The sequence below is a fragment of the Dipodomys merriami genome, unplaced genomic scaffold (genome assembly GCF_024711535.1).
Source record: "Dipodomys merriami isolate MVZ:Mamm:240054 unplaced genomic scaffold, mDipMer1.0.p SCAF_40, whole genome shotgun sequence".
NCBI classification, from domain to species: Eukaryota; Metazoa; Chordata; class Mammalia; order Rodentia; family Heteromyidae; genus Dipodomys; species Dipodomys merriami.
In genome coordinates, this window is record NW_027205604.1 from 10113737 (window position 1) to 10133505 (window position 19769).

Genomic DNA, 19769 nt, shown 5'->3' on the forward strand with positions numbered 1-19769 from the left:
CTTTATGCTCTTTTGTTCTGTAATCAATAAGGCTAGAGAACAGTCTGTTCACTTCTTTGTTTAATAAATCCCTCCGCGTACCGGAGACCTGATGCTAACTTAACCCTGTATCTTTATGTCTGTGCACTAAATGCTCTCTGTGCACTTAAACTTTCCAGTATCTCCATTTAAAAAGCACCATGTTCCTTGTCTGTATACTCTCACAATGCTCTTTACCAGTTTTCAACAAGCAGCCATGTGATGTCTGAGGGAGACGTGTATAAACATGACACGGGTCCCTGTGCTGTCGGCCTTGGCATGGCCCCAGAGCATTTGATGAGCTGCATTTGCTTTTGAGGGCTACGGATGAGGTTGCTCTTTTATTCCCTAATCACTTTGCTGCTTTTCTTTTCTCTTCTTTTTCAAGTTCTGGGGTTTGAACTCAGAGCTTCATGCTTGCTAATAAGCAGGAGCTCTACTCTTCGAGCCACTGTGCCAGCCCGTTTTGTGTTGGTTATCATAGTTAGAACATTGTTCTATCAAGGTTCATGCCCAGATCAGCCTGGACTGTAATCCTCCTATATTTGTGCCCCTTCTCAGCACTGAGATGACAGCTGTGTGCTGTTGGATCCAACCATGATGCTCCCGTAGTCTAGGATGCCGAGTTCACAGACAGCCATGAATTTGGGTGCCTAGGCTGGCCTCCAACTGTGGTCCCCTGAACCTCTGCCCCTTGAGTAGCTAGGATTACAGGTCAGAGCCACTGTACCCAGCTATGACATTACTTCTTTGAAATATCCACTCTTTCCATGGATATAAATGAAAAGTTAGTTGTTTATTTCAGCGATGTCCAAGGGACTAGACTTTCTTTTGAAAAAGTTTTGGTTGTTGTTCTTTTCTTGCCTTAACAGGAAAAAACATTCTTTACAAGGTTAGAATAGCCTAACTTACCCTTCCTACCTCACTGGATGCCTAAGCTGTGAAATGAATCAAATTCTATTCAGCAAGGTTGAGACACAGTCTTGTGTTGAGTGAACAGAGATGGAAGAGAAATTGGGTGGTGTGGTCTCCACAAAAGCCCATTGATGGCTTTTCTTTGAATTGAAAGGGACCAGTCCTATTTGATCCATTTGGAACTAATTCTAGTTGCTTGCTTTGCCAGCCTATGAAAGAGATAACCAGCACCGGGATGAAGCTGAAGACGACCCCAGGAATGGACCTGAGCCTCAGGAGCCTGGACATCAGGAAGCTGACCCAGACTCGGAGGCAGATGTAAGTGTCTTCATCACTCCTCCTAAGCCAGTCACGGGGAGAAAACTGACATGCATACACACACTCTGGCCTCTCGTGTGTGTGTGTGTGTGTGTGTGTGTGTGTGTGTGTGTGTGTGTGTGTGTGTGTGTGTGTGTGTGTGTGTGTGTGTGTGTGTGTGTGTGTGCGCTCATCCGAGCAGTGTGTGTGTGTGTGTGTGTGTGTGTGTGTGTGTGTGTGTGCGCTCATCCAAGCAGTGTGTGTGTGTGTGTGTGTGTGTGTGTGTGTGTGTGCTCATCCAAGCAGAGGGAGTTGGCCTCTCCTGTGTGTGTGTGTGTGTGTGTGTGCTCATCCGAGCAGAGGGAGTTGGCTGAGAAATTACACATGAGCAATATTTTTAACTGCAAACAGTGGTATAGACATGAGGGATTAGGTTGGGGATAGGGAAATCAAAGGTTTTTCCCTTTGATAACTTTTAGATGGACAACTTTAAAGCTAAAACGGAGGCACACAAAACCAAGAAGTCTTGATCTATGAACTCACTCTGAAAGATGGAAGGAAAGGTCAGGTGACCAGAGGAAGGGCAATTAACCTTTCCTGAGCAAATGGAACCATCCGCTAGTGGTTCAGCCCTGTTCAGTTCCTCTCCTCCCAGCCATCCAGGGCCCAATGGAATCAACATGTACAAGGATTTGTGGTTGCAGTATGAGAAGAGATGAGTTCACCTGACAACATGGTATAAAAAATTTAGAATATGAACAGATAGACACTTGACTAACTGGCATTGTACTTTTTGTCTACCAAGAAAGGAACAAGCAATCCCTCTCTCTCTGCCCCACTCAGATGGATGGTCCAGGGCCTTTACCCCTACTTATAGATAAGCCAAGCCAATGTTGAATGAGTGTGTTCTTTTTTTTTTTTTTGGTCGGTTGTGGGACTTGAACTCTGGGTCTTGGGTGTTGTCCCTGTGCTCTTCAGCTCAAGGAGAGCTTAGATGAGTCTCACGGACTTTCCTGCTGGGGCTGGCTTTGAACTGCAATCCTCAGATCTCAGCCTCCTGAATAGCTAGGTTTACAGGCGTGAGCTACTGGCGCCTGGCTTCTTTTTTTTTAATTTATTTTTTTAATTTTTTTTTTATGTGTAGATGACATCTGCAACTTCTTTTAGCTCTTTCATGATGTTTGGCTAACAAATCAACCCCATGTCTATAGCGTTCTGTTGATGCCATCGGGGCCCTGTTTGTCCTGATCCAAGGCATTGAGGGGAAGATAGTTATCCTTCCTTGGTAATCACCCACCACATCTTCTTGCTGGGTGCCTGGGGCCACTTGACGGATGGGCTTTGCCATTTGTTGCTCTGAGATGTGCCTTCAGGAAAGGGTGCAGCAGGACCCTCGCTCGGAAATGTTTTCACAAATGAACAAGAGCTAGCAGGAGCATTTGAGGTAGTAAATGTCTGTGAGAAGGAGCAAACCACACTGCAGACACTTAAGTATGCATAAGAAGGATGAAGGAGCGGTGGCTGGAGATACGTGGCAGTCACTTAGTTTGGGAACTGTGGTAGGCTTTGTCATGATCTCATACCTTACTGGCTGTCATCTGTGGTTCTTCGGAACACCCTTGGAAACACTGGCCTTTTTTTTTTTTATCATGCTGTCTTCCTTTCTTCCTCCTTCTCTCTTTTCCTCCTTTTCTCCTTCTCTCCCTCCCTCCCTCTTTCCCTCCTTTCTTTCTTTTCCTCTTTTCTCATTGTTCCTTTCCTTATTTCCTTCTTCCTTCCATCTTTCCTTCCCTCCTTCCTTTTTTTCTTTCCGTTCTCTCTCTTTCTTTATTTTTGTGTTGGTACTGAGGTTTGAACTCAAGACCTGAGTGCTGTCCCTTAGCCTTTTTGCACAAGGATGGTGTTCTACCATTTGAGAAAGCTTCATTTCCTTTATGTTTTGTTGTTTGTTTGTTTTAATGATTCATCAAAGGTAAGGGTTGCAAGAATTTTCCTGCCAAGGCTGGCTTTTAACCCCAAACCTCAGATCTGAGCTAGCCTTCTAGGAGTTAGCCACTGGCACCTATCTGTCATACATCTTTCAACTAGAAATCGTCCCACTTTTCCTCCGCATCCTAACCATTTCATTTGTGGGCTGTGACTTGGTTGGACTTGGGGCTAGTGTGTGTGCTTTTATGAATACTATAGCAGACGAGATTTTGAAGGTTTTTTTTTTTTAAGAGAAGGGTGAATTTTCCCATAACTCAACACAAATGATTGATGACACGTACAAGAATCCTATATGGCAAAAGATTGCAGAGTAATTAGTTTGGTGTGAAGGTGCTAAAACTTATGGCTTGGCCTTGCTGAGAAGCGCGTTATTTGCACTTAAAGGAAGCCGGTGGCCAAGGCTGTGGAGTAATATATCATCTGAGCTCTGCAACATGTTCCAAGGCTCTGGACAGAACTGAAGTGTAGAATCACCTTGTCGAAGAATGCCTAGAGCAGATCCTGCTTTGTGACTTTAGCATCTCGAAGCAGCTGCTAATTTACCAAGTATCGTGGAGATGCCCTGGTGGTTTGGGGAAGATGTTCACAGGGACTGCTGTTTCTGCCCATCTCAGCCTCTGCAGGCTGAGCCTTGCCTTGGTGCAAGCATGTGTTACCTGACAGCCGGAGTAAACAACTGAAATAATTCCACAGTTGCTCCTTTGAAGGGCATTTGCTGGAAACAGCAATGGCAAATTCCTCCTTAGAGATGAGTTTAAGGGCATATTTTGTATAATCTATTGCCAAAGACAGAGTAGCTAATGTCTCTTGCTCCTTGTCAATACAACATCTCAGTTTCATGGTACTGGATTTTGTTTTGATTCTTTTTTTTTTTTTTTGTACCAATACCAGGGCTTGAACTCAGGACCTTGCTTTACTTAACTTGCTCATAGCTGGTGCTCTGTGACTTGAACCACATCTTCTGTCTGGCATTTTGCTGGTTAATTTGAGAAGATGTCTTGCAGACTTTACCTGGGCTGGCTTCAAGTTTGTAGTCTGTAGATCTCAGCCTCCTGAGCTGCTAGGATTACAGGTGTGAGCCACCAGCACTCAGCTGGTACTGTTTATTAATACACAGATTTGTTCCATGCTACAAATAGTCCACTTCCTTTAGAATTCTCCCATTTCTTGTCTTGTTTCCTTGGGGCACAGAGGACGGGGGCTCCTTCTGGGTCCTTTCTGGTGTGGATCTTCCTTCCTATCATCTACTTTTCAACTACTTTCAAGCAAAATTATTCCTGGCAAAGGGAAGTTCATGTGTATAAAACTCAACTTTAGCAAAGAAAGCTTTTATTCATGCATCTAATTCAACCATCTTAATTACTCCTGACTCCTCCCCCCCCCCCCAACTTCTGTTTGGCCTTCTCACTGTGTGGGTCTTCTCTGCTCAGTTTGGTTCCAATTACTTGTTAGTAGTCTTGAGGACTACATTCAAATCACTGGCAGACAGGAAATACATCATGCAGATTCCTGAAACTGACAGAGAAAGCGAGGGTTTTATCTTCTGACAGTGAGATACTTGATACTTGGGTTGTGGCAAAGACAGGTCCGCAGAATTCAGCAGTGTCATTTTCTGCCAGTGTGGCCTTCCCAGTGGAATTAAACTTAATCCTCAGTCTTGAAGAGGTGGATGCTTTTTATTGAAATCTGACAGAGGGCGGCGTTGGAGGACATCAACCCGGCAGAGGATCCCAATAACCAAGGCGAAGATGAATTTGAGGAAGCTGAGCAAGCAAGAGAAGATAATTTGCCAGATGAAAATGAAGAACAGAAGCACAGTGACAGAAGGCAAGAGAATACAGAGGTGGAAGAGCATCTGGTGGTAAGCAGATGCCACTCATGGGTTTAATCCCCGAGGGTTCTAATCATTTTTTTTTTATTGCAAAGGTGCTGTACAGAGGTGTTACAGCCACAAGTCAGTCAGATATTGAACAGATTTCTTTTTGAACAGTGAGACCCCTTCCCTTATTTTCTGCCAGTTTTTTCCCTCCTGACCTCCCTCCCCACTAAGTTGTAGAGTTCATTTCCAACATTGTGTCTAGTGAGTATCACTGCTGAATTAGTTCCCCTGTGCCCATAGTTTCTGTGCTGCCCATTCCTCTCCCCAAATCAAATGAACTTACATACAAGACAAAAGGTACAGAAATTAAAAACAGTGACAAAAGGGAAAAACAAACAACCTGCAAAAAGTAAAATAAAAAACCTCTTGTTTCAGGCTGGGAAGGTGGCTCAGTGGTAGAGCGCTTGCCTTGCATGCCTGAGGCCCTGGGTTCGATTCCTCAGCACCACATAAGCAAAAAGAAAAAAGCCGGAAGTGGCGCTGTGACTCAAGTGGTAGAGTGCTAGCCTTGAGCTGAAGAGCTGAGGGACAGGGTCCAGGCCCAGAGTTCAAGCCCCACGACCGGACACCCCCCCCTCCCAAAAAAAAAAAGCAAAAAAAAAAAAAAAAGCCTCTTGTTTCTACCTTTCGGAGTTCATTTTGATAAGCATCATTTTTTTTTATTTTTTTTATTTTTTTGAGAAAGAATTTTCCAAGTTCATTCACCTTCATTCTCAAGGACAACACCTCTTTTGAAGTTGGTGAACATCCTTTCCATGATTTTGCATTTTGCCTCATACATATGTGTGTGTAAATAATACACATAATAGAAGTGTCACAGATGGAATCATTACTATAATACTCTAGAGCTTACTTTTCTTTTTTTATTGTGAAAATAACGTACAGAGGGGTTACAATTACATGAGCAAGGTAATGAGTACATTTCTTATCAAGCATTGTAGCCTCCTCCTTTGTTTCCCCCTCCCATCCCTTCTCATCTCCCCCCACCCTCCCCTCCCCCCCAGCACCAAAGTTGTAAAGTTCGTTTTTTGACATAGCATCTTGCACATCTCATTGTTGCAATGGGTCCACCTGTATCCTTATTTAAACAATTTGTTTTTTCCCGTCCCCTCCCCAAATTATACCAACATCAAATACAGTGAAAACAGGGGTTTTACCATGGGGGAGGGACATACAAAGCAGCGAAGAAATCATCTTATAAATATGCTAGAAACAATAGCAAGAAAGAAAAACCATTTGAGTGCATCATTTTATATGATCATATTCACATAGCTATTGAGCCCTTGTGATCCTCTCCTAACAATATCCTCCTTTGGTCTCACTGTGTGAATATTTAGAGTCCTGTTTAATTGATCATATCCAAGTATAATTTTTTTTTGTCTTTTACTATCCATTGGGTTTACTTGTAGATTTATAGGCACGTTCTAATTAGAACAAATGAGGAAAACCATAGGACCTATTTTCTTTGGGTCTGGCTTACTTTAATATATTTTTTCCCAAGTCTTTCTATTTCCTTATGGATTGGGGCAATATCATTCTTTCTGATGGAAGCATAGAATTCCATTATATATAGATACCATATTTTCTTGATCCATTCATCCACTGAGAGGCATCTGGGTTAATTGCATATCTTGGTTATGGTAAACAGTGCTGCAATGAACATAATTGTGCTGGTAGTCTTAGTGTGGCCTGGTTTGAGGTCAATTGGATAAATACCCAGGAGTGGGATTGCTGGGTCATAGGGAAGCTCTGTTTAGCCTTTTGAGGAACCTCCATACTGCATGCTCCATACTGCATACTTTTCAGAGAGCTTGAACACCCCCTCCAGCACCTGTTACTATAAGTTTTCTTGATAATGACCATTCTAACTGGAGTGAGGTGGAATCTCAATGTGGTAGTGACTTGCATTTCCCTAATGCCCAGAGATGTTAGTTTATGGAAAGGGTTAGTCTTTGCCTAGGTGGAGAGGAGATTTGCTGTGCTTGCGGACTGAGGACTGTTAACTGCACTGGGATGCCGTGCTCTGTGTGAGAAACGCTTTACTTGCTGTGATTTCAGGTGTACTTTTGAAGGTGGCATGCTCATCCACTGTCCCTGATCACTGTAAGGAAAGCATCTCAAACTCACAGTCATGTGACCTTTCCTTTTTGCTCCAACAGATGGCTGGGAATCCAGACCAGCAGGAGGACAATGTCGATGAACAGTACCAGGAAGAAGGAGAAGAGGAGGTAGGAAGTCTGAGCTCAGGAGACCCATCCTCACTTTCAGTCATCCTGCCAACCTCAGACATGCTCAGGCAGACTCCGACAGCCTCCCTTGGAAGTGGTTAGAAGGGTGGGAGTGGATAGGAGAGGATGGCTTGAAGAGGGAATGGACCATGGCAGTGGAGACATTTGGTTAGAAGATAGCCAGCATAGGGTAACAAAATCCCTCTCTGGGTCTCAGCAGACATTTCAAATCCAGAAGATATTCCACCTTCCAGGAGTGGTGGGTTGAGATCTCTGACCTTTAGAAGAACATTCTCTTGGACCAGGTGTGGTGGGTTGAAACTGTAACACCAGCTATTTGGCAGGAAGAGAAAAGAGGATCAGCCTAGGTTCTCCAAAAAGCAGTCAGATCCTGTCCCGAAGACAGTTCCATGCCTGGAATCCCAGCTAGGTTGGAGATGGAGGTGTTAGGATCATCATCTGAGGCCAGCCGGGGGAAAAAAAGCAGAAGACTGAGAAATAAAAGCCTAAAGGGCTGGAGGTATGTCTTAAGTGATGGAATAAGTAATGAGGCTCCAAGTTCAACCCTCACTACCACCAAAACAAAACTACTGTTGCATGTTACTTTTCCTCATAAACATTGGGCATCTCAATTCACTTCAACAATGATAACAATGTTAGTAGGAGTGTAGCTTAGTGGTAGAGCAGTTCCCTAGCGTGTGAAAGGCTGAGTTCAGTTGCCAGCATGACAAAGAAAAAGATAAGGGAAGAATACCAAAGGAGCTCAGTTGAATAAATTGCCTTCAGGCAGCATCCCGTAATAGTTCATTGTGGTCTACATTCCAGGGTAGACTTGTGTCATATTGTGGTTACTTGGGTTTCTTTGGGGACCGTGTATGTGCATGTGTGTGCGTGCGCACATGCGTGTCCCATAGTCCCTGACAGGAGGTGAGCAGATAGGTATGGATAGAAATGGACCAGAAAGCCTCACTTGGACCTAGCATGCTCAGCTCCCATCATGGGGACTGGTTGTCTCATTCTTACTGCTTTTGTTAGCTTTTTGGAGCTAGTGCTAAAAGGTGCCATTTATGTCTGCGAAGCGGAGAAGGATGCTGCTCTATCTACCCCAGTGTCCTCCTGGTGCTGGATCTTTGTATCTGCTCTCTTCCCATCCTGCTGTCCATCTCCTTGAGCTGTCTTACCATCTTACCAGAACGACGCCATTAAAGAAAGCGGCAGCCTGGAATATTAAGACATCTGGCAAGAAAAAGATACTCATCTGGGCATCTCTTGTAACAGGATGTCTAGACAAATATTCTTTTACTTCCCTATGTCAGATTCTGGGGAAGTCTTTGATGGATGAAGGGAGAAAAGGTTCAACCTTGGCTTTTTTTTAAAAATTGTAGAGGGGCCACATAAAAGTTTAATCAGTATTTACTAATTCCTTTTTTTCTTTTCCAGTTCATTCAGTTAAGATAGAGGAGAGAAATGCTGAGGTTGAAGAGGGAAAGAGAATAGGGACAGGGAGGAGGACAGGCAAGAGGGGAGAGAAGGGGCAGGAGGCAGAGCGTGGTTGCATCCTAAATTCAACACCACCTCCCCCTTCCCCACCCTGCCTACTCCTCCCTCTTTAGAGCTGCTGAACTGCCAGTGATCTCTTGCTGTACCCGGCCCCAACCCTAGATTCCAATTCTCTGGTCCTTGCTGTCTGTCTACCCACAACCATGTCTGTGTCTCCACATTCTAACCTTCACTCACGTAGAATCCAGGTTGTCAGCCCAACCTACAGAACTGTTGCAGGTGAACCTTCTGCGGGGAAAGAGGGGGAGGTAGGGTTGGGTGGGGAAACCCAGCAAGCCTTTTTACTTTCTTTCCCCAGTAACTTTTTCTGCCCCCTGAATATATACTGCTTAAGCTGGGTTGTCTTTTGCTGACCTTTCCTAAGCTAATAAGTTTCGACATCTTTCCACCACTTGGAAAAAACATACTGTGTGTGTGTGTGTGTGTGTGTGTGTGTGTGTGTGTGTGTGTGTGTGTGTGTGTGTGTGTGTGTGTGTGTGTGTGTGTGTGTGTGTGTGTGTGTGTGTTATGTGTGTGTGTGTGTGTGTGTGTGTGTGTGTGTGTGTGTACATTGTGGCAACACTTGGAAAGCCATGAAGTGGGGTGTCACTGTACCCACTTTGTCTCCTTTAATTCCGAGTGTCACAGCAGACTTTCAGACTTTTACCCAAGGGTGAATTACATCTCCCTTCTTTTTACCTTGGCTATAGTCATAGTTGTACCATTATGGCCTACCAACATTGCTTATATTCTAGACATTTTATCTACTTTTGAGCAAACTACACATGTCATAAACAACCTCCATAGAGTGTTGCCCTCAGTGCAATGTAAATCATAAAAGATAAAGTATTGGTAAAGTTTTGGAAAATACTGTATTCTGATGGAAAAATCTGCATTCTTTAATTTCTTTGTCCCTTTCCTCCCCCCTTGCCTCTTCTCCCACCTGTCTTTCTATCCTTAATCCCTTTCAGAGCTCAGAATTTCTCTCCTCTACCTTAACTAATTGAATCTGAACACCTGGGAGAGGATGCTGCCAGGTTATTTACTCACCTTCTGAGACCACACAGCCTCATTGGGAGATTCTGATTGGCCAAAACCATCCTGCTAATCATTGCTCAGTGAGTGGGAGTGGCCATCCTTGTAGCCAACACTGCCAGCCACCACCCATGGGTGACCCCTTACGTAACATCTTCCACATGTAAAACAAGAACGTGTCTGTGTGTGGCAGGCTCTCCAGAGCCCATTTCAGATACAGTGATCACCCGTACATTGTTTTGACCATTTACTAAACTTAGCACGTAGGCTTCATTTCCCAAAAATGCCTACAGCTTTAGATTTCCATGGGGAGAAATGAGGACTGCGAAGGAAGAGTGTTGGAATGTCTTTGATATCTCCAGCTTCAAGAGATTGTCAGAGGCTGCTAGGGATGGGATGACATGAATAGTGTGGGCTGTGTCATCCAACATTTTGGCTCTGGGCTATTAATTTAAGCATATTTTAAAGATCAATTAGAAACACCCTATCATTTTATTCTTTTTCTAAGACTACTTTTAAGATGTCTTCGAATTACTTTTGTCCCAAACATGAAGGATAGATTACTAAAACAAGTATGTCTGTATGGCCAGAAAGCTACCGAATATTCATTTGTGGAGTCTCTCTTAAACAAACAAGCCATCTAAACCATATGGTTGCCAACTAAGATGACTGTGGCAACTGGTCAACCAGCTAAGTTGTTGATGACAGATTGCAAGGGTGGAGAGGAAGTTTCCCCACTGGGTGATTCTCGTGAGAATCAGGAACTCTTCACCCAGCATCTGTTATTACTCAAGGATGTGGTTTCAACCTTGGCTCCATCTCTCCTTGCAGAGTTTGTGAAAGATACAAGTCCCTGGACCTTGCTTTACCCATGGGGCTCCTGGTGGAGCCTGGGACTCTGAGTTCTTCTCAATCTCCTACTCCTCATCTCCAGCCAGTGCTAGTGTTTCCAGAAGTCAGATGCAGGTAGCTTTTGGGGACTGCGAACCTCTCAGACTTGACATGCAGAAGGTTGTATGTCAAAACTTTCCCACAAAAGCCTTACAAGGACTGTCAAACCCCAACCACACTGAGGACTAAAAATCATTGATGTTTATCCAATTCCTGTTTTATTTGAGGCCTAAGAAACTTGACCTTCAGAGAGGTTAGCAACAGTTGTCAAGGTCGCACACCTTTCTATTCATTATGAGTCATAATTAGAGCTCACCCAATTCATCAAAAAAATACCATTATTAAGTAGACAAACTTAGTCATTAAGGGAGATTTCTTTAGAAATGGGGCCAGAAAGAGTATGATGAAACTAGAACGTTATCAGTTTTTGTGACTTTCAATTAGAATAATTAACCTTGTATTGGTTCAAGTGCCAGTCCATAGTGGATGGTGTCCCGGGGTGAGCAGAGGTCAGGAATTTACCCTGGAGACCTTGGCTGTCACCAGTCCTGCTCACAGAGCAACCACAATCAGGGAAACAGACAGGAAACACCATCAGCATCACCTTGGAAAATACCCTCGGCTTTCAACCTGAACTGGAATTCACTCATACTTTTAACTTCCATTTATAGAAAATGCGAGGGCTAGAGGGCTTTGAACCCTCACAGAACTGAGCCTAGAGCACGGAGCTCCCTACAGAAAAAGTTGATAGTGTGGAGGGAAAAAGAGCGTTGGCGGGGGGGGGGGGGGTTGTTTGTTTAGACCCACCGTACAAAGACTGCCCTGAGTTCAGGAGATAGCATGGCCCTGATCATCCATCCGGCATGGTAACAGATCGGCATTGGGCATTGCTTCTGGAAATGCACACGTGTGCTGAGGGTCACATGGTAGGCTGTCTAGAATTTTAAGAATAATTCAGTTAAAAAAAAATAGCAATGTCCTAGATGCCAACGTGTCAATATTGAGAAAACTTCTGAATGTTGGTGATGGCTTTGAGACATGCTGAGTCATTTTGTATTGATATGTGCTTGAGAGGGACAAGTTAAACAGTGGAGTACTGGGTGTGTGTGTGTGGCACACTCCTATAATCCAGGCCTCAAGAAGCAGAGGCAGGAAGAGCAGGAATTTGAAGGCATGTCAGACCATCCCCAGACAAATGAATGATCAAATGACCTTAATCCTTACCCGGAGAGAGATACTGCCTAGCAAAGGTTTTGGCTTTAAAAATTGTTTTTGTTAACTTTATTTTTGTATTGAAAGTACAAAGGGGTTTCAAATACAGTGCATCTTGATTGGTGTCACCCATTCCAGCATTCTCCCCTCTCCATCTCTCCCAATGCCACCCTTCAGTATTTTCTCGAATAGGTCTATCAGCTGCTCCTTTATACTTAGTGGACAAGCCCAATGCAGCCTTTCAATCTTTCTTTCACATTTACTTTTAGTTCATTAATGCTACCCTGAATGGCCCTTTTGTGAATCCAGACAGGCTGGTGCAGGTGTTTCAACGTCCAGAGCATGACCCAGGATCTGTGGTCTGTTTTAGGTTCAGGAAGATTTGACTGAAGAGAAGAAGCGGGAACTGGAGCACAATGCTGAGGAGACTTACGGCGAAAATGATGAAAACGTAAGCTGCGTCTTTTCATTGAGTACTTGTGGGGAAGGAGAGGATGTATGCTGTACACACAGTGTTAAGTACACATCATGGGGCTAGCCACCTTCCGCCTTTCCCTCCCCTTTCAAGGTGATCATGAATTGAACAGACCCAGCTAGAATTAGCAGAAGTTCTAACAACCTTCAGAGTAGAGAGGTTATTGCTCTGCTGCCTGTAGGATCATTTTTCTTAACTTAAAAGGATAACTCTACCTCCTTCTTTAGAATTGTTTTTTGGGGGGGTTTATTGGGGTTTGAACTCAGGTCCTAGGCTCAAGGTTGGCACTCTACTACCTGATCCATGGCTCTACATCTGGCTTTTTTGCTGGTTTATGCAGTTTTCTGCCCTGGCTGGCTTTGAATCTTGATCCTCAGGTCTCAGCCTCCAGGGCAGCTAGGATTACAAGGGGTGAGTCACTGGCAGTAGCCACGGGCACCTGACACACAGAATTACTCATCACTAACTGTACATTCTGTCCCCTCATTTTTCGTGTATTTTTCTTTTTTACAACTGTAAGGTTGATGAGAAACATAACGAAAGAGAAGAACAAGAAGTTCGGGCACACAGCCGCCTCCGAGGTGGAGAGGAACACTACGAGGAGGAGGAAGAGGAGGAAGAAGATGGGGCTGCTGAGAAATCCCACCGCAGAGCTGAAATGTAGCAGAGCCCAATTCCCCGACAAGGCTCAGCCAACACAACGTTTTCTCAAGCCGCTCTAAAATCAGTCTGCCTACTGAACTCTTAGGATATTTAATTGCAGAGATAATTACAGATTTAGACTTTTGTAACTTTTGTATTAGAAATGCTCATACATTTTTATGGATATATTTTGGTAACTTAGATTAGGATGTCTTTTATATTCAAATCAAACATGAGCAAGAAATGCCAGAAAGCAAGTCTTGGCCTCTGTATATCTCATTTAACATGGATTTAGCTTTCTGTTTCTAGTTCTTTGCCTTTGATAACATACAGGATATTTTAAAAGCAGGAATACTTGCAACGTGACTTTCAACTAAGGAGAATGAATAACTCACTAACTGGTGCTCTTCCAACATCCCAGTATACTGTTCTGATAGAATTTTCACTGGCCCATGAGCTTCTCGAACGAGACCTTGCTATTGGGAAACCATTTTTCATGCAGGTTAGAGATCATTTTTTTCAGATATCTCGGGTCAGTTAGAAATGTGTTGGGATTACTTTAAAAAAAAAATCACCCTTGTTCTTCTTGAGAGGAATCAAATTTAGAAGCAGGATAATACCCAATCTTAATTCGTGACCTAATCTGGCATGTGCACTGTTCAAAAATGTGTGAAACATCAGCATATTCAACTTTCTGAAGAGCTGATGAATCACTCAAAAATTGATGTAGTGTGTGTATGGGATTTTCTGTGAGCATCCACTCCCAATATGTTTGTCTTTTTCTGAAGTCACTCATCCACACTTGGTTCCCTGTACTAATAGATGTTTCTCCTTTCGTCTCTGTGCTTCTGAATATAATACCGTTGATCACAATTATGTAAAGGGAGTCATCACTAAACTGCACATTGTAATGATTATTTTACACAGCTATATAGCAAACTATGTACACAGTGATATGACAGACGTTTTTGGCTTTTCTGTTTTGTGGGAATATTTTGTCTGCCCTTTGCCTATCTATGTAACATTTTTAGTGACTATGTCTTAAAAACAAGAAAAATCAATACAGCCAAACATTTCCTCTGAAAGAGACCTATTTCAGTTGCAAGCCTAACTATTTTTAAATATGTAGAACTAGGTTATATAATTCATAGATATATGGTTTTTAAATAGTACGTTGAAAATAATAAAAAAATTATTTTCTACCATTATCGTATGACTAATTTTATTTTTTTTAATAACCACACTCATGTATGGTTTTGATTAGCCCAGTTGAGCTATTGTGTATGTATGCCTAGAAATGGTATGTTCAAATGTATTTTGGATTTCTAATAATCATAAATCAAATCTTACCTTTATGTATAAAAATCCCTTGTGTAATGTAAAATGTATAATATTGTACATAATACTCAGAATACAATTATTTTGGTAAATTAGTTTGTATTTTTAATGTCTCAGTTGTAGTATTTAATTATTTGAAACTTGGTAATGGTCAATAAAGCTATACAAAAACAAATGGTAAATCTTTAAAGTTTTGCAGTCTGTTATTATTAGTTTCGGGTATAACATTGTAGGATGGAGCAAACAGAACATAGCCTCATAAAAAGAAACAAAAGGCCAAAGCAGAGAGGAGAGTTGTGGCGCTTTCTCTTCTTACATCTTGCCATATCTTTTGCCAGCAAAGTTTAATTCAGAGGTTGGCTCATGAGGCAACCATTTTCCATTTTTATTTGACCTAGATGGTAATAAATTTCTGTCATTTGCTACCTGAAGATTCATGAATAATACCCAGATACTGTTTAATCTCTTTAGATCATATATGGCACACAGTTGCACTGTAGTGTGTTTACAACATCACCTTTCTCAGAAATGTCATTCAGCTCTCATGAACTTGCCTCTCCCTTGCCTCGGTGCTTGCCTTGGGTCCCTGTTATGGCAGCTGCTCCGGGGAGCAGGCCATGCCTGGGTCTTGGATAATTGCAACTTCTTACAACAAATGAATGGTAGAGCTGAGAATTCTTAACAGGCGAATCTGATTCAACTATGAGTTGCCTGGGTCATTGTTCAATGTCACGTTATAAGTTTCATAAACTAAGAAGGTGCATGTTAAATTGTGCAGCAACAAATCTTAAAGAGTGTCCAAAAAGAAAAAAGACAGTATTAATGTGACAAAGGGAAAACTTTTTAGTTATCGCCCCAAATATAGTAACTTTCTAAGTAAATTACATGTCATTTTTTTTAACCTATCATTTTTTTCTCTTGGAACTGCCATTGAGGCCCAGAAAATCAGAAGTAAAACATTAGGTATTATTGTACTAAGGTTAAGAATTCTTGTCTATCCTTATTTATTATTTCTACTCCAAAGATTGACATAATATAATGACCATTCAGGGTATCTTGCAGTAGTTCAAAGCCTCAAGGACTCATTTTAAATTTTCTCAACTCATGCTGAAGAGAAAGCTGCCAGATTACAGCACATAAAGAAAGGAACACAGCCATGTTGTAATAACAGATTTTCATAACCAAGGCTATAGTGGGACCACAGACTATAGTCACTTGATCTCTATAGTCCAAATCTTGTGATTACAAACAATTATTTCCACAGAAAATACAGGAGTTTGAGGTCTTCAGATATTCAGGCTTTCTATTTCTGTTATAATTCCTTCCATTTTTTACCTGGCAAGTCCTGGACCTCACCTCAGCTGTTGTATTTGTACGCCATTTTTAAGTAATTGGAAATGAAATATTTTTGTCCTTTATATCTTGGCTGACCTTGTACTCCCCATTCCCCATAGGCTACTAATGGAGCTTGAAATTAAATGTCATTTCTGTTTATCTGTTAACACACTTCTGTTTATTAACACATACCTAGCATTTTCCAGAAAGAACATGTATGTCTTATAGAACAGGTTTATTAGAAGCCATGGGCTAAAACACAATGAGATGGCATCTTTCGATCAGGTGTGCCCTTTCTTTTTAAGATTTAAAGTATGGGTACCAATTATAAGGGGTACCTATTCATTCATGACAGTAAAATTTATATATCAGCTTATGAGAGGATTTTTAGATTAATTAATTAATTTTGACTGTCCTGAGGCTTGAACCCAGGACCTGGGTGCTGTCCCTGAGCTTTTGCTCAAGGCTAGTGCTCTACCACTTTGAGTGACAGCGCCACTTCCAGCTTTTTCTGTGTACTTTATTGGAGATAAGAGTCTCGTGGCTTTTCCTGCCCAGGCTGGCTTCACAAACTGACATGCTTAGATCTCAGAGTGCTGAGTAGCTAGGATCACAGGCCAAGCATGAGCCACCGTCTCCTGGATAAGAGGTTTATGGTTTGTTTGTTTTTTGTTGTTGTTTTTTAGATACCTGGTTTCTGTTAAGTTTCTGCATCCTAGTGGACTGACACTTAAAAAAAACCTGAAAGCAATCAAAACACTTTAGTCACTTACCCTAGCTGGATATTTTTTTGTGATCATATGAATACTAGTTTACAATCTTTGTTGGTCTACCCTTCAAGAGGTGAAATCTAGGTAGCTCTCCTCCCTTTGTGTGGAGATTTAGTTCATGTATTGACTTTGAAACAAATAGAATTTAATCAAGGAACCATGTGAGATTCAGGTGACAAATTGTAAAAAATAATTGAACTTCCTCCATACTGTCTTTCTTGGATCATTTACTCTTGAGTGAGCTAGGTGCTGTGTCACAAAATTCTCCAAACAGGTGATAATGAGACTTCCATCCTCTCAGTAAGGAACTGAGGCCTCCTTCCAGCAACCAAATCAAAACTTGAAGCCTCCAACCAGCAGCTACATGAGCGAGGAGTGAGCATGGAGTAGATTTTCCAAGCCCCAGTCAAGTAATGTGATCACAACATCCTGAAAACCCCTGAGCCAGAACCACGCAGGTCATTCATCCTAGGTTATTCCTGGCCTGCACAAAGCATGAGACAATAAATGTTTCCTCACGTAGGTTCTGGAGTAATAGAGTACACGGCAACAAATGACTCATACATCTTCTGAGCTGACAAACTCAAAAGGGGAGGGGACAAAGGTAAAGATGGGATAGCAGTGCAGTGGACCTGGGCCTGGAGCCAGCTGTTCTAGCCAGGCCTTGATGTGGCTATCGAGAGATGATGGACTTCAACCTGATGGATTGGATAAACGTAAGCCGACTTACTTGTTTCACATTATTACATGACTTTTGGCAGACATTAGTAGTATCTCAACCTTGGCTATCTATCTGATGAGCTTGTAAAATAGTGATGCCTGTATCCTATTCTTAAAAATGAGTTGGCCATTAGGGGCATGTCTTCCTTCTCCTTGGTCCTCAGTCATGACAGATGGGCTGCATTCCACTACACCTGTCCAGCTACCATCTCTAGGTGCTTCGCAAACCCTGTTTATCCAAGAGCTTTTCTTCTTACACAGGCTACATATTTGCTTTGGACTGTTTGGTTCTGTGGCTGATGAGTGTATTAAGAATGGATGGACTTTGGACAGATGCCAGCGGTTCAGGAAGTGGCGCTGTAGCTCAAGTGGTAGAGAGCTCACCTTGACCTGAAATGCTCAGGGACAGCGCCCTGGTCCAGAGTTCAAGCCCCACAACTGACAAAAAAAAAAAAGTTCCTCATTTCCTTTGGGGCTGGGAAGGTGGCTCAGTGATAGAGCGCTTGCTTTGCCAGTGGTTCATGCCTGGCATCCTCACTATTAACTGGGGACCAAGATCTGAGGATCAAGGTTTGAAGTCAACCATGGCAGAAAAGTCTGTGAGATTCTTTTAACCATGAAAATGCTAGAAGTGGTGGTGTGGCTCATGTGATAGAGCACCAGCCTTGAACAAAAAAGCCAAGCAAGAGCAGAAGACCCTGAGTTCAAGCTCCAGTACTGACACAAAAACTAACACACACACACACACACACACACACACACACACACACACACACACACACAAACAATTTTTAAAGGTGAAATGGGTACCATTCCTACCCCAACATCTCTGTACAAGATGGTAAACTAAATGAAAGCCTGCAACTCCTCAATGCAAATCCTTTCAGGTAATTAAAAATAGACATCTATAGTCTTCAGAAGGCTCACTGATGTCACAGTACCTGCCCTAGAAGGCATGTCACGAGGCATGAGGATTTACTGTAATACCCTAGGAACAGAGTTTTGCAAAATGTCTCATCCAATGCAATGATTGCATCTTCCCTTCTGTCCTGCAAAAGATGCTGGGATTGCCAGGTCCTCCTACCTCCCACTGAGAGGGTAGAGATGCCTGTATAACACTTCCTCCAGAGTTCCCCAACGAAAACAATCCCTTAATATTCACTGTGTCCAAGTAGATAGAGCTGGTTTGAGGTGAAGATTGGGAAGCTGGAAGCACTGGCTCTGATGAAATCCCTGCATCCTATCCTGGCTGTGTATTAGAGGTGTGAAGGATTCTAGTTTGGGTCTGGAGTGACCTCTGAAGACATTACATCACAAGTTAGAGGCTTCAGGAAGACCAAGGTCCTTTAAGACGAAGAAGTCAGGTGAAAGACTTCCTTTAAAGGAGATGCTAGGAACTCAGCCCCATCCTGTCTCTCTTGGCTTCCCATTCATTGCCAGATCTACAGATCTTCCCATTCATCGCCATGATGTTTGTACCATGTAGCCACAGGTCCAAAGCAGTTCAAAAATCAACCAGAGCAGGAAGTTCATGGGACTCTTATCTCCATTTAACCACTAAAAAGCTGAAATTGGAGCTGTGCCTCAAGTGATAGGGTGCTAGCCTTGAGCAAGGACAGCACCCAGGTCCTGAATTTGGACCTATACCAAAAAAGAAGAAAGAAAGAATTGGTTTTGATCAGTCATATCTGAAGTATATGTCCATTTATTAGGACATCATAGTGTTAACTTCCTAAATAAGTTTCCATCTATCCATGCATACCCACTCACTTTTATATGAGGACATCAACGTTAGTTTTTTTTATCCATATACATGAATTGTACAAGTTGAGTTTCATTTTATATATGTATGTAAAGTATCCTTATCAATTTTGTCTTCTCTATCAGTCTCTCCCACCTCTCCCCCTCTGAAAATAATTTCAACAGCTTCCATTGTTCTAAATTACAAATGTGGAAATAGAGACGCAGTTGTCTTACCCAGATTCTCACTGGGGAATTTCAGAATACTACAGTTGGGAATTGTGCAAGTCAATAGTTGTACTAATCTCTGTTCTTAGATACAGAAGCTCATAAAGCAATCAATTGCTTTGCCTCAAAACAATGTTTCGCAAGCCTGCAAGCTGGCTTTTATAGAGTCACCCAGAATCCCCAAAGAGAGCCTGTGGGTTGTTTAATTAGCATCATTTCTGAGTAGGAAAAACAAATATGCCATGATACTATAGGAATATGATTACATGTATAAAGGAAACAAAGTTTTGAGAATGAATCCTCTGCCCTTTGTGTTTTATTCCAGTTTTATGGCAATGTTGATCAGGATATTGTGCCAGAATCATGGTGAGCAACTCATAAAGTTACTCGTCTATCTATTCCTGGTAGAAACCAGCATCTACGCCTGTCTCTGTGGCAAGCTGTGGAGATGGACAGCACACTGTGGACTAGCTTCCCACAACTAAACAACCGCCTTTGGCTCTCAGACCAACCTTCAG

At 42.4% G+C, this 19769-nt stretch overlaps 1 protein-coding gene across 3 annotated transcripts in view; it reads left to right on the top strand.

The window, feature by feature from the left end:
* Golim4 (golgi integral membrane protein 4) overlaps positions 1-14631 on the top strand; it is a 73643-nt gene extending 59012 nt beyond the window's left edge. For 2 of the 3 annotated variants that reach the window (XM_069991937.1, XM_069991938.1), the window contains 5 exons: positions 1142-1251; positions 4913-5080; positions 7258-7326; positions 12374-12454; positions 12999-14631. In XM_069991937.1, the coding sequence (XP_069848038.1) occupies positions 1142-1251; positions 4913-5080; positions 7258-7326; positions 12374-12454; positions 12999-13142 (572 nt within the window). In that variant the 3' untranslated portion in view covers positions 13143-14631. The remainder of the gene's footprint in view (positions 1-1141; positions 1252-4912; positions 5081-7257; positions 7327-12373; positions 12455-12998) is intronic. The other variant, XM_069991939.1, reaches the window with a different exon arrangement.
* The last annotated feature ends 5138 nt before the right edge of the window (positions 14632-19769 follow it).